The sequence below is a fragment of the Drosophila tropicalis genome, unplaced genomic scaffold, assembly GCF_018151085.1.
Source record: "Drosophila tropicalis isolate 14030-0801.00 unplaced genomic scaffold, ASM1815108v1 contig_158, whole genome shotgun sequence".
In the NCBI taxonomy this organism is placed as follows: Eukaryota; Metazoa; Arthropoda; class Insecta; order Diptera; family Drosophilidae; genus Drosophila; species Drosophila tropicalis.
Genome location: NW_027172602.1, coordinates 6,911,786 through 6,927,363, shown reverse-complemented (window position 1 = coordinate 6,927,363; position 15,578 = coordinate 6,911,786). Strand labels below are relative to the sequence as shown.

The following is a 15,578-nucleotide window of genomic DNA, read 5'->3' as shown; positions in this document are numbered from 1 at the left end:
TCGCAACGTTGCCAATTTTCAGCAGCGTCGACTGCTTCCAAATGTGTGTTTCTGTTTCTGATTTTTGTTGGTTAATACATTATAAAAGGGAAATATGATAAATGAGTGGGTGAATATTATTATTGATGATGATGATGATACATGTGTAGATATATGTAGATGTACATGTGTATGTACATTGTATGTATTTGCATGTATGTATGTATGTATGTACATACATATGTAAACAAACAATCATGCATGTGGGTCTCCTGATTGTGTGTATGTGTGTGTCTAGGCCTAACATAGAATTTAATAGATTGATTTTAGATTGCTGCCACTTTAATAAGGCCTGTAATCTAATACAAAACCGAAAGGGTCAGCCCCAAACTAAACTATTGGCTTACACACACACACACACACACTCACAGTTTCACCAATTAGAAGAAACCATATCCGTTCGGTCCATCTAATTAGAAATGAAATATGAACTAAAATATATACAAACAAGACTGTTATTTAAAAAAAATATCATTACAAATCTATCAGATATATCGGATTTCTTAAATGACAACCGCACTAATTTTCACTGTTTTCCATTTATAGTCGTCTATTGACTGCAGGCATTCTATGTCTCGAATTCAGACGGATCGGATAACTACATATTTATATACAAATATTATTAAAAGATTCATTGGTTCTGTATAGTTCTTAACATATTGGATCAACATCAGACGACTATATATATAGCTCTTGTAGGAATAATCAACCAACAACAGTGACTTTTATAAATAATAATACTTGGATATTTTTTCCAAAAATTCTTAAAAAAATATTATTAATGACTGTGACAGATTTCATCAAGATTGGAAAACTATATATGCACACACACATACATACATATGTAAAACTAGTACAGCATTAGATCAATAACTTTGTTATCCCTTTTACCCTCTGAAGTGAATTCAAGTCAAATTTCGTTTCCTTTGATATTCGTTGTAACAAAAAGCGACAGTATACATATTTCCCCTATTTCACCTTAAAAGAAGAAATCTTTGGTTTGTTGGGCGTTCTTGGGCTAAAATTCAATTTCAAAAATAAAGTTTGTGGGGAAAAGTTGTTAATAAATTTGCAAGGGTATACAAATTTCGGCGCCACCAAAATTAGCCCGCTCATTCCTAAAGAGATATACTTGGATCAAATACTTTTCAAAGTCACTGTATACAAATAAAGCACTCGATTCCAAATTTATGTATATATGTACATACATATGTATGTACATACATACTTAAGATCTTTGTATTGGTGCTTTTTTTATTTTTATTTTTGTTATCTTCTAAGAATAAAGTTTTTTGAAAGGTTTATTGGCATTATCATTGATTACTAATCAATAAATGTTTTTTTTCTTGCAGGTGGCGATAACAAACAGCAACAACTGAAACTGGTTATTTTTTTTGGTTTTTTGTTTTTTTTTTTTTTTTTTTTTTTTTTTTTGTAAATTTGTTGTTTTATTTTTGTAATCATTTTTTTTTTTTTTTTCAAATTATATATAAACGTATATGTATATAATTTTTTTTTGTTCAAAATGTCATTTGTGTGCTAATGATGTGACGAAGAAGAGGAGAGCGATAAAGCGGCTTAGCGTGGAACATCAGAGCGAAGCAAGAGATGGCAGAGGAGAAGGCGGTGGAAAAGTGGCAGGGGACAAGTGGCAGCAGCAGCACAAGGCAAAAGTGGAAAAACGAATCGAAAAATATAAAAAAACGAAAAGCAAATCAAAAAAAAAAGTGTGCAAAGTTGTTAATTAATGGAAAATTTATAAATTAATAATAAAAAGAAATAATCCACATGCATGCAAGCACACACATACACATACAAAAACACACACACTCACACACATGCATACACGGTCGGTCGTCCAAACTAACGCGAGTGAAAGAAGAGTGAAAAATTTTTTCATGTGGTTTTAGTGTGTTGAGTAAAGTGAAATTAATTAAAAAAAATAACCATTCCATTATATTCCACAGAAAAGCAGAAAAATAAAAAGTAATCATAGTTATAGTTAAATGAAAATGAAAAATATGTGTAAATAAATAAAAGAAAAAAATCAAGAAAATGCAGCAGCGCATTGTTGTTGCAAGCAAGCAAAAGCAACAACTAAAAGAAGAAAAAAAAGTCAAATAAAATCAGAATAAAAAATATAAATAGATATGTATATTAATACAAGAAAAAATTAAAGAAGAAAATACCTAAATAAAAAGAAAAGAAAGGAAAAGTTAAAGAAAAAAGAATTCAACCGAGAGAGAAGAAAATTACCGTACGTGTTTGTTGGTGAAGGAGAGAAGACGAAGACCCAGGACGTGGAGGAGGAGAAGAAGAGATACAGTGTGTGCGTGTGGTGTGGGAGAGAAAGAGCGGGGAGAAGAGAATATGTCGCAGTGCAAATTAGTTGTTAAGTGTGAGCAGCCCAGTGATAACAGCAACACGACGACAACAACAACAACAACAACAACAACTGCAACAACAAAGAGCAACAATTCTTCTTCATCGTCCGCTTCTTCTAGTTCTTATACCTATTCTGAGCACAACAACAAGTGTTTAAGCCAAAAGAGTTCGGCATGAAATGGAAGCAGCTATACGCTCCTCTTCAGTGCAGGTCGGTGGTGCTCCGCCTCCCACAACAAACGCCACGAACGGTGGACAACAACAACAGCAGCAGCAACAACAACAGCAACAACAGCAGCAACATCAGCAACAGCTACAACAACAACAACATCATCATCATCATCAACAACAACAACAGCAGCAGCAGCAGCATCATCCGCAACATCATCCACAGCAGCAGCAACATCAACGTGTTGCTGTCAGCAATCAGCAGCACCAACAGCAACTACCTGCCGTTTCGCACCAAGTGCTTGATAATGGACCAACGTCCCTTCATTTACATCAAGCAGCAGCAGCAACAGCGTCAAATCAGCAACAACAGCAAAAACAACAACAACAACAGCACCATCAAAAACAACAACAACAACAGCAGCAGGCTGCAAATATGTCTGCGTATCAACAACGCCTGCCAGCTGGTGTATCACCGATTCATAGGTAAGTTTCTACATATAAACAAATTTTTATCTATATTGTATGTACATATAGAGGGGTAAATATGTATGTATGTATGTACATATATGTATATAGGGTGACCAGACGCCCTGCCCTGCACTCCCTTGCCCTCGTGCTGCCTCTTGTTTGGATTCCTTGACTCCTATATAAATTTCCGCAGCAAGCTCATTTCCTGTTTGCATTCAACGACCATTGACAATGTCGTCGTCGTCGACGTTGTCGCCGTTTGCTGAGAGATAAGGTCTCTCTTTCTCGTCCCGTCCCTGTCCCTCTTCCTCCCACAAACATACACACCACACTCGTCTTTCTCATACTCTCTTGTTTATGTTCTTGCCCCTCTTTTCCACCCTCGACTAAATTCCAGTCCAGCAACGAGATAAGTTGTGTATAAGTATATATACATATATGGCTAATCTGCCAGACATTTTCCAACAAAACAAAAACGAAACTAGGTAATAAAAGCCAAAAAGAACTGAAAATATCTCCTTCATCCCCCCAACACAAACACACACCACCACCCCACTCGTCATCACCCACCTACTTCCTATTCATCGTCTACTCTTGATCACTTTTTGTTTGACTGTGTGTGAATGATTAGATGGATTCGTATGGGAATTTTTCTATTTATAACATTCCCGATTTCCATATTATGTTGGTATGGGGTATGTACTATCTGTTAGTGGTGGCGGATCTATAGCTATAAAAACGTTCATTTGAGGTTCGGAAATTGCCAAAAGACGCCAGTTAATGAAATAGCGTTATTTCCTTTCATTTTGTATCTTGTTGTTTGGTCTATCTGAAATCAACATTTCAATGACTATTTAGTGTTTAATGTTGTTGTTTTATAAGCCACAAAGCGCAATCAATTATTGATCATTAATTTAAATGCAGATCTCAGTACAGTCTGGAATTGTTGAATTTTGACTCATTCAATTTGAAGAGCAGGCTTTGGTGGATCAGAAATGGCCAATAATTCTCATTCGTTGTGGCATAAGCTACTCCTCAAAAACTCAGTCAGTGAATGAGTCAGTTTCAGTTGTTGGTTTGGTGTGGGACCATTGCCAAAAGTTCCAAATTTATAACGTATAAAATAGGGCGAGGAACTTGCGATTGCTGTTGCCCTCCTAGATTTCACCCCTTAGCTTGGAGGGTTTTACTACAACAGTGTGACTCAGATTATTCTTTTAGCCATTGAGTCATGTTTTTTGTTTTTACTAAATAATCAAATAGAAGTATTTTTGTCGAATGGAATGAGTTGCAACAGATTGACAACAAAATTTAATTGATTAAGTAATTGAAATAAGCAAATTACACAAGCCAAAATATAATCACAGTGTTTAGTTTTTAGCCAGTTATTAAGTGTAATCAACTAGAAGGAAAATGGCAAGTAGGACGATATCTACTTGGCTTATTTCATTTGTTAGCGCGATTTAAGTTTAACAGCGTGTCCGCCCTTGAAAACAAAAGAGAGGGTTAACATAGGGTATACAAAATGTCGATTGCGGAACTGTTATGAATTTTGATACCATGCACACTTGTAGCTTAAAATGGTATATTAAATTAGCCGAAATGTATCTAAGAGGCATATGGAGGCTTTTTCAATCCCATAATAGATGTTTTTATATAGACTCATTTAGACGCAGATTAAGTTTGTTTCAAATTTAATAAAACGTGTCACTATCAATAGTTCAATTTGACGACAAATAGCCAAGTTATGCTTAAAAACGTTTTTGCTTGTTTGCCAAAGTGCACTTGTTCATATGAGAGTGAGCAGGATGGAGACTGTTTATGTATTTTTCGCTTGTTTGGTGCATGGAATACCAAAGTCGATGCGACGCAACATATTTACTTTATTATTTTTGTGATGTTTCATAATCAACATAATGATTATTAATAATTTTTGTTTGTAGGTAGTTGTGTGTTATTATTATTATTGTTGTTGTTGTTGTATTAGTCAGGCAGACATAAGGAGAAGAAATAGATGGTAAAACTAACCCGGAAAACGTAACAAGAGGCAAACCAACCAACCGACGAACCGACCGCAATGATCATTGATGAGTAGATGATAATGATGATGACGATGAGATTGTTATTGTTGGCAGTTTTTGCGGTTAAACAGACAGACACACACACACGCACACTCACAGAAACCTAAACGAACACCAAATGTACAAAGTAAAGTGTCAAAAGGAAGAAAAGGGGAATATTATTACACAATGGCAAAACTAGAAGAGAATGAGACGAACCAAGTGGGGAAATAAGGGAAAAGGTAGAAGGAGGAGGATCAATGAAGTAACCAAACAACAAGAAAATATATTGCATATCCTTATATATTGCATCACTAAAAAGAAGAAAACGTCCTTATTCAGGCCATAGTGTTTTGGTCTTTAGTAGAAATAATTATACGTAATTTGACACTATTGACCTGCCACAATAACAACAACAACAACAACGAAAACAACGACAACAATGATGATGATGACAATGACAACAAAAGCAATGGATAACAACAATAGCAATAACAACAAGAATATCGCCTTTTGAATGACAGCAATTAGTGAAGCTAAGAAACAACTTTACATATGTACATACATAGGAGAAGGAGGAAAGTCTAAACGATTGGACACAACTATGAGAATAGAGCAAAGTGTAATAAAGAAGAAGAGGAGGCAACCAACGAGTGGTTGTTGGCCATTGCGTGCTGCACTCCATCATGACAATGGTAAAAGGTCATCATTTTGCAAAACAGAAAGAGGCCGCCTGTCGTCGTCGTCGTCGTCATCATCGCACCAAATGTCAAATTGATGATAATTCTAAAATGATGACAGGGCAGAAGTCCGTTCCCCCACCTACATTTTCTTCTCGAAAGTTCTCTTCTTCATCCAAGTCACCCTATACCCAGGAAAGGGCATTACAATTTAAACCAGATCAATAATCAGAGTTGTCGTTCATTTTTTAGGTATTCGTAAATTTTATTACATTCAATTTGATTTCATTACATCAAATTTGATGATTGTATTATTAACTACTTTAATTAATGACGTAAATATTGGTGATTATTGATTTATAAATGATTAAAAATAAACCGAGTAGAAGAGGAGGGAGGGAGGTTAGTCCAGATTTCCAATCAAATTGGAGAAATGAAGTAAACTGGGACCCACTGGGTCCCAAGGGAAATTATGCATAAATAACAAAGTCGTGGGGTGACCCTACATGAGTAAGGATAGGAGGATATGTTCAAATATAGCTAATAATTATTTGTTGTTTTCCATGTGTGTGTGTGTTTGAATCGAAAATTGATTGAAAAGCAATTCTTAACCTTCTCCTTCTCCTCATCCTACCCACACACGCAGGCCCATCAAATACTTTCTTTCTCCTTCTCCCCTCCTTTCTTCTTCAGTTTGACTTGGGTTATTGTTTTAATGGACATTTAATGGCCGGTCGACAGCAGCAGCAGCTGGTGGAATGATTATTGCCTACTATGGGAATGAAAACAGTTGGTTGGCTGGCTGGCTGGTTGGTTGGTTGGCAGTGGCAATTAAACTTCATTAGAATGTCACAGGAGTCCACCGAGAGAAAGAGCCAGCTAGTCCATAGTTTTTCTTTTCCTGCTACTTTGGAATATGTATGTATGCATGTGTGTGTGTATCTACTTGACTATTACAAAGGCTAGAAATATATTTGTATACTCTTTGTTTGTTCGTATGTTTGTATATAGTATATATTCTCTACTAAATTTCAACTTTTGTGTGTTGCCTTGCGTTGCGTTGAAAGCGTTTCCTGTTTTTAACAAATATTAGTCTAGAATAAACAAAAAGTTGGAAAAAAAACCTCCATCATCATCTCTATGTAGATTCTAGAAACTGCCAGGAACTAAAAATTTACCTGGCAAACAGACATAAACACAAAGGTAGAGATATAGATACTTTTTAGGCGGACTGATTGAGATACAGATAGATTGGACTCTTTTATTTTCATCAATGTGATTTTTGAATACCCAAAAAAACAAATTTTAGATACATACATACATCTGTTTTAGCCCATCGTAACGATTCCCCATAGATCTTTTAGAGAAAGAAACTTCGATCCCGATTTATTTTGTTTGAAATCGATAACGGGAACTCAGCCAAGTTCTGACTTATGGAGGCTAATGCCACCTTCTGCAGGAGTTGATTTAGCACGAATTTCGTTCAGGAAGACTGTTGAAAGTCACATTTAGCTCTGGTTTGAATTGAAAGAAAGTCCAAAGACCCATTTGTGAGGCTTTATAATAAAAGAAGGGTGTGCTGGAAGGGCGGGAAGGGGTGGTAGATTAAATAATTTTAAACAAACGATTAGATTTATTTGTTTTTATTGTAGTTGTTGTCGTCGTTGACTGACTGACTATCAACAACAATTGCGCATACTTAATAAACCAACAATAGATAAAAAGAAAATAAGCATAGACATAATAACTGTGGTTTCTCTCTCTCACTCGCTCACTATGGGTGTGTATGTGTATGTGCGCGCGTTTGTGCCGGTCGATAAACAAAAATGAAAAAAAAAAAAAATTAGTGGCAAAAGTCAACGCTGACTGCGCAGTTGCCAGCTGATAGCAAAGGCAAAAACCCAATGCGATGCGATGTGACGCGACGTCGCTGCCGCTGTTGTCGTCGTCGTCGTCATCATCATCGTCGTCAACGTAGTCAGTCGCTTCGCATTTGACTCATTAAATATTTTGCAACCTTGACCGTTCGAAAGCGATTAAAAATGTGTTGGTGTGAGTGAATGCGATGTGCATACATACATATGTACGTGTCGCGTCTCTCTATCTCACAGTGTGCGTTTGTGTGTGTGTCTCATGTATGTAAATGCACTTGCACTTGCTGCAATTTTATGCCATACAAAAAAATAATAATTAAATAATTGTGAATACAGCAATAAGTTAAAGCAACAACAACAATAACGTAGAAAGAGAAATGCATGTGTCAGCTGCCTATCAAATATCGATAACGATATAGAGACATCAGTAAAAATGCAAATGTTATATCCAGTAGCGTATTGCGAGGTTGAGGTTAAAAGTGGGCGCCAAATAACAACCTAAGGGAGGTACACATAATCACATTAACTTTTGGCCGATGAGCAAAAGTAAGGAAATTGTTTATATTAGTCAAATGAATTGTTTGAATGAGGCGAAATAATGTACATGTCCATATCTCTGATTATACCGATGTTTTTCGCTCTCTATGTCATTCGGTCAGGGTCAGGCAGAAGTCATATTAAAAGTTATTCGTTACGAGATTTCATTGGGAGAATGTCTAGGTTGAAATTAAAGACCGATTTTCATGACCGACTTACATGCTCCCTCCTTCTAAGGCCAAGAACCTCCTCGGGGGTTATGAAAAACTGAAGGAGGGACACATATTGCTCCTCCAAGTTTATATGGATAGTTTTCTGGTAACTTAAAATATATCAAAGGCTTATATCGTTAGCTTATTAGTTAATGGATTACTAGAATAATATGTACAGACATAATTCGATTAAGATTTCCAAATCCCAAAACGATTTTAAGTTTAATAAGGATGTGGCAACGTCCTAAATATGTAAACTGTGACTAGGAACATCTATGTATGAGAATACTGAGTCTTCTCTTAAATCTAAATGCAACACAAAAATTTCCACACACAAATCCATCTTAATTAATATTGACTAAAAAGTCAGTTAATGTGAATTCTTGATTTCTGAGCATTCTTTGTATCAAGAGAGTCTCTTTATGTTCTTAAGCGATCAACCTGAGAGTCATCTCCTCCTCCGAGTTACGTCTCCCGCAATGCTCAATGCTCGACCTACCTCAATTGTAAATCGCATTGAGCATGTGCACTTCTCCGCTAAAAGGGGGAAATAGACAAGGAAAGGGAAGGAGGTGGGGAGACTGGCAGCACAAGCAGCAGAATATCGTTTGAGTTTTGCCCCGGTGGGGAGGAGGGACACGAGAAGGCTACTGCTACTGGCTGCTGTTGACATAAAAGAAAATCAAAAGAAAACATACATGCATACATAATACGTAATGAAATATAATTAAAGAAAAACAAAAATAGCAAAACACAAAGTAAAAAAAAAAAAAAAAAAAGGAAAAAAATAAATACATATGTACATAAATAAAATGAAATGAAAAAGAAAAGCCGCAACTGGCCCCAAGTATAATTAATGACAACGACAACGACAAACGACAACGACGACGACGACGACGGCGACAGCAGCCTCTATTTTTATAAAAGCAACAATGCAAAAAGTACAGCGGCCTCAGAGAGTGTGAGAAGAGATAAATAGACGTTAGATAGACAGATAGATAGAGAGGGAGAAACTAAAGAGACATAGATGAAAACCGGCGGCGGCAGCGAAGGCGAAGAAGAAGGCGGAGGAGGCTCATTATGAAATCACCTTCAACTGCAAGTTTGCACTGAACAACGACCTGACGACGACGACGGCGACGACGCCAAAGCTGACGTTGACTGCGACGCCGACACCGATGACAACGTCAAGAAACGACAATGCGCTTTTTGGGGTAGGCAACGTTGAAGGAAAACGACGAAGGGTTGGCGGTGGGTCTCGTGGGTGTACGGCTTTGCGCGTTGTGGTGTTCTAACGGTCAACTACATGTGTCTTGGCAAGTAACCACCAAGAGGAGGAGATATTGGGAGTTGGCAGTTCAATTAGCAGAGAATGATTGACTGAATGAGTGAATGAGCTGGTTGCCAGTTAGCTAGTCAGTCAGCCAGTAATCAAATAATAGATTGATAAATGCAAATAGCAATAACAGTTAAAACACTCGCTCATTGCCTCTGAGTCATGGACAATTCTACCATAACTTTTGAATACCATTTCCATATCTATGGCTTGGTAAATTAATAGTTTATGCCAAGGGTGGGCACGAAAATTTAACTTGGGAGCCAGAGCATCAGCAGCAGAGGCTGGGCAGAGAAAAAGGTCATTTTTTGGTCTCGACGCACACAAAAATTTGTGTGTCTCGAGTTTTATGACGGGTCATAAACGACCTTTTTTGGGTCGAGCGAGCGATCGTCGTCGAACTTTTAGGCAGAGGGACGGCCAAAAACCGAATTTTGCGGGGAGGGAGAAAAAGGGTCGCGATCTCGAGCTCGCAACTTTTAGGCAGAGGGACGGACAAGTCCCGAATTTTGCGGGGAGGGAGAAAAAGGGACGCGATCTCGAGCTCGCAACTTTTAGGCAGAGGGACGGCCAAGTCCCGAATATTGCGGGGAGGGGGAAAAAGGTCGCGATCTCGAGCTCGCAACTTTTAGGCAGAGGGACGGCCAAGTCCCGAATTTTGCGGGGAGGGGAAAAAGGGACGCGATCTCGAGCTCGCAACTTTTAGGCAGAGGGACGGACAAGTCACGAATTTTGCGGGGAGGGAGAAAAACGGACGTGCGGGTTGTCCTTTGTCGAGTCGAGATGTAATGCTTGTGTACACTGACAAAAAAATTCATTTTTATTTTATTATTTTCAATTTCGAAGAAGAAAGTCCCTTGTTTCAGTTAGAGTTGTGTGACTTACAAAGTGATAACGAATTACTTGCGATCAAGGACTCAGGTGTAGAATTTTGGAAAAAAGTTTCAAGTGATAAATACCCCACGTTAAAAAGGTCAATGCTTCAACTAGAATCTAGTTTTGCAAGTACGTATATATGTGAAGCTGCATTTTCCCATATCAAACATATAAAAAATTCGTATAGGTCCAAACTTACGAGTAGAACTCTGTTGGACTTATTGCGAACAGCGTTAAGTAATGAAGAAATAAATTATGACAAATTGATAGATGATGCACAGTAGTGAAATTTCGTTGAAATTGAAAATAATAAAATAAAAATGAATTTTTTTGTCAGTGTACACAAGCATTACATCTCGACTCGACAAAGGACAACCCGCACGTCCCTTTTTCCCCCTCCCCGCAATATTCGGGACTTGGCCGTCCCTCTGCCTAAAAGTTGCGAGCTCGAGATCGCGTCCCTTTTTCTCCCTCCCCGCAAAATTCGGGACTTGTCCGTCCCTCTGCCTAAAAGTTGCGAGCTCGAGATCGCGACCCTTTTTCTCCCTCCCCGCAAAATTCGGTTTTTGGCCGTCCCTCTGCCTAAAAGTTCGACGACGATCGCTCGCTCGACCCAAAAAGGTCGTTTATGACCCGTCATAAAACTCGAGACACACAAATTTTTGTGTGCGTCGAGACCAAAAAATGACCTTTTTCTCTGCCCAGCCTCTGCCGGTAAAGAGCCACGGGAGCCAAAAGAGCCACTACGTGCCCACCCTTGGTTTATGCATACATGTGTGTGTATGTATGTATGTAGGTAGGTGGAACACGTATGCATTCATGTAGGTATGTGTCATTCACAAACAAGAAACAATATTAAAAACAATTTGAAACCTTTTTAGTTAATATGCCACACATTCTCAATGGTTTTTTACTAAAACATTCACTTTGATTTAATTGCAATAATAGTTTTCTCCCCCCTTCTCCACCTCTAAAAAGTATGAGTAATTGTGGGTGAAGGGGACTCTCCGTGTGCCTGCATTCTTTGTTTGTTGTTGTTAGTAATAAAACTCAAAATAGGAAATTTTCGATAATTTGCCTTTTCAACAGCTTAAAATTTAAGGCCGTTTTTAAACCTGTGCTTGGCCATATTTAAAGCAAAGGGTTTTAATAGTAGACATATTGCATTTAATCGATAAATAAATCAATGCATTTACAAAGCCAATGTGAAAAATGAGTTGCTCTCTGTATAAAACACTCAAAAGTAATGGAAAATCTTTGTAAATATTCAATAAACAATGCTTAAAAAGACTAACATACATACATACATATATATAATTATATGTATGTACATATATGTATACTATATGTTATATCAGTTCATGAGAGTCTTCCTAGCTAAAAGATCACTTACTTTATAGATTGTTGCTAGAAACAGATGGCGAGACATCTTTTCATCATTATCAAATATACATATATACAATATATATGTACATGTACTTATTTAATTTTTGTTGTGTGTATGTTTGTTGTATTACCCTTGTATAGGAGAGGGTATAAAGAAAAATCTAAACTGTTGAATTGAATTTTTTTACACGTCGTCTTGGTCTATCTTTATATTTAAGATTCCCACGGACACATACATACAATATGCAGTAGAAGTGCTCGAAACTGGTTGTTAACGGATTACTATACCATATAGACATCGGTGAATGGCTGCCAAGAGTATTTAGACTTTGTTGTATTTATGAGTGTGTGTGAACCCGGCAAAATTCTCATTTTGTTTTGACCTTTGTGCCAAAACGCTTATAAATCATCGATAAGAAACGACAAAGTGTAAACGACGACAATGACTTGACTAAAATTTAGCTTAGAAAAAAAAAAACAGTGTTTGATAAGAGAACAACTCTTTGGCCCCTCGAACCTCGTACCCCCTCGTACCTCAACCGACCATGAGCAGCGTGTGTTATCAATGAATGTCTGTTGTATAAATATATACATAGTATGCACATATTCCTCACCTACCCTTCATAATTGTTTAATCGATTAAAAGAGCCGGTCTATCGATTTGATAAATAATGAGTCTGAACAATGTCACGTTCCTACGACACACACACACACGGAGTGCGTGGCACACACAAATACTTTCCCACACTGGCTGATAACAATTTTTTTTATAATTTTTTATTTTTATTCTTATGATGATTAGATTGGCAGTGCAATGATAGGGGGGACAATGGTAGGGGGCCGCATTGAGATCTATAGAATGAGAATCTATTTGTTTATAAAAATACATACATACACATATTCCATATTATATTAGGTAAATAATACATCCGCGTCCTGCCCTCTTGTTTCCACTTGTGTGCTTGTTGCCCCATTTTGGCAAGAAAAAAAAAAAAGAAAGAGCGATTGCAGCTGCCCTTTTTTTAAGTAGGGTGAGAACTTGTACAAACTCGAGGGGGGAGGACAGCGAATAGACCCGCCCACGTTCTATACGTGTTCCATCTGCCAATTGTTTATGAAACTTTCATGGCAGTTAATTTCAAAACGAAATGCTGTCATAAATCGTACGGAAATAGCAACGAAAAAAAAAAAACAACAAAAAATAGAAAGACAGATCTCACAGCCCCCCTTCTTCTGCCTCTCGCCCTACTTCCTACTCTACCCCAAGCCTCCCGCTGTCCCTGAAAGGGCCTCGAAATACGATGAGCTACGATTTTATGGTGTGTATTTGCAAAAGTTCAATGTACAGGCGGCCCCAACGCGTCGCACACAACGCTCCCTCTGCCTATCTCCGCAAATCGCCATCCATTCATGGCCTACCTTCGCTGAAACGGTTCCCGCCCCTTTTCCCCCATAGTAGTGGCAATGAGCCACGTTTTTTGTTTTGATGTTTTTTTTTTTTTTTTTGCCCGGACGGACCATGGGACATAATTTCGCAGTATCATGTGAAAATTTGCATGCCTTTGGAATTTTGTTTGCGTTTTGCTTTGTTTTCTCTCGAGATACCCTTTTCCAAAAATGTATAGATGTAATCAATTAGGAAATCAGCAAATAAATGCATTATGCAAATACATAAATATACCGTAGACTTGGGCTGAGATAGGTTCACTTCCTTTAATAATTTTCAAGTACTTGAAGAATTCATTTTTCAATCGTATTTCAAAATTATTCAATTCAAATCAAAAATATTACTCAATATTGGAAATTCCAATGTTCTAGAATCTAAATGTAACTAGCTTAGACTGAAATACATGGATATTGGAATGCATAAAAAATGAAACAATTCGGAATGACAAGGATCAAGTCATGAGATGATTAAAAATTTAAGTCTATGCTAGTGTGTGATGACTTAAAATACAAAAAGCCCTTGCTCAAATAAGTATTTGAATATTTTAAGTAACAAAACGCATTAGAATTGAAAGTTAAAATATATTTATGTTGACTAATGCGAAAAGATAAGATTAGTGCATAATGTTTTATAGTAGTTATCTTATTTAAAATTCAATTTTAAAATTTGTTTCTTTTCGGTTGATTAAGTTCATTGTTACTACTTTTTTTTTCCCGCCGCTTTTCTGTTTTGTCTCGTATCCCTCTTCAGCTTTCTATCAATATCATATGTCTCTGTCTTCCTTGTATTACGCTGATGTGGCTGCAATTATATATTGTATATACAGATAATACGATATATTTCTCTTGCTTGCTTTATTATTTTGCTGTTTTCCTTGATGCACATTTCAGTTATTTTTTTTGCTGACTGTGTGCTAATGGGAAAAGACAAGAAAAATGTACATATATGCACATGCTACCCTCAATGTTCAACCAACGTACAACAACAACACCATAATAATAATAATAATAATAATAAAATTAATAACAGAGAGAGAGAGAGAGAGAGAGATCAACAATAACAGCTCGAACAATGGGCAAATTGCTGACTACCGTTGGAAACAGCTGTAAAAACAGCTGCGCAAGGGAGAAAAGAGTAAAAAAAAGAACGAAAAACACTTTTTCGCTCAACAAAAATCCCATAAAACAGATGAAATTTGAATAATAAAACTACACAAAATCAAGTGAATCTAAGTCTGAATAAATAAAGGGAAGAAATCATTATTGAAATTCTATTCAAATTTTGTTTTGTTTTATCGACAAACAAAGAAAAGTCTTTGGTCAGACTTATAAATATTTTAAAACCTTTGATATTGCCGTGTCTGTAGGTTCGAAAACTAATTGGTTTTTGAATTTTAAAGTTAAAAGGTTAACCAAACTCAAGAGATGAGATTATAAATAGCTTCTACATAGATTCTAACACGATCGTTGTGCTGTACATTTATATACATATAAGGTTTTAAATTTCTCTGGTTCCAGCCAATTAGAATTGCTATTCGGTTAGTCAGTCTGTCAATTATTACACCACTCGAGAGCTTGGCTCTGTAGAGGAAAAAGAGGTAGAGGTTGGCGGAAGTATATGTGTAGGTAGGGAGAGGGGGATGACGAGGGGGGCGTAGGGTAAATGACTGCAAAATGTAATTAGACACGGAAACATTTTCAACATTCTCTCTCTAAATAGCACAGACAACACTATTGCTTGTGGGTATACGAGTATACATATATAAATGTACATCTGTATATGTATATGGTAGTAGAGTGGAATTACGCCCGCCCATCGTAACAAATTAATAATAATCATTGTGTTGTTGTTACTGATGATGATGATGACTCACTCACTCAGTTTGATTGTGGTTGCTTATTTTGTTTGCGTCAGGTGGAAGTCTGACAAGGTACAGAATTCAAGAGAGACAGAGAGAGAGAGAGAGAGAGCGACCGATAACTAGCTAGTTAGGAGGTTATATACCTCTCAATATACACATATATATGTTTATGTATATTGTGTATATTGAACTACTAAATAGGAAATGTGCGAATGCAAATTTTGCATTATTTAACTCATTAATATT

General features: G+C 36.9%; 1 protein-coding gene across 1 annotated transcript in view; it reads left to right on the top strand.

The window, feature by feature from the left end:
- The window catches only part of Smr (Smrter), a 59,926-nt gene that overhangs the window by 9,945 nt on the left and 34,403 nt on the right, over positions 1–15,578 (top strand). Inside the window, 1 exon segment of the mRNA XM_068296307.1 lies at positions 2,007–3,078. Within this exon segment, the coding sequence (XP_068152408.1) occupies positions 2,603–3,078 (476 nt within the window). The 5' untranslated portion in view covers positions 2,007–2,602.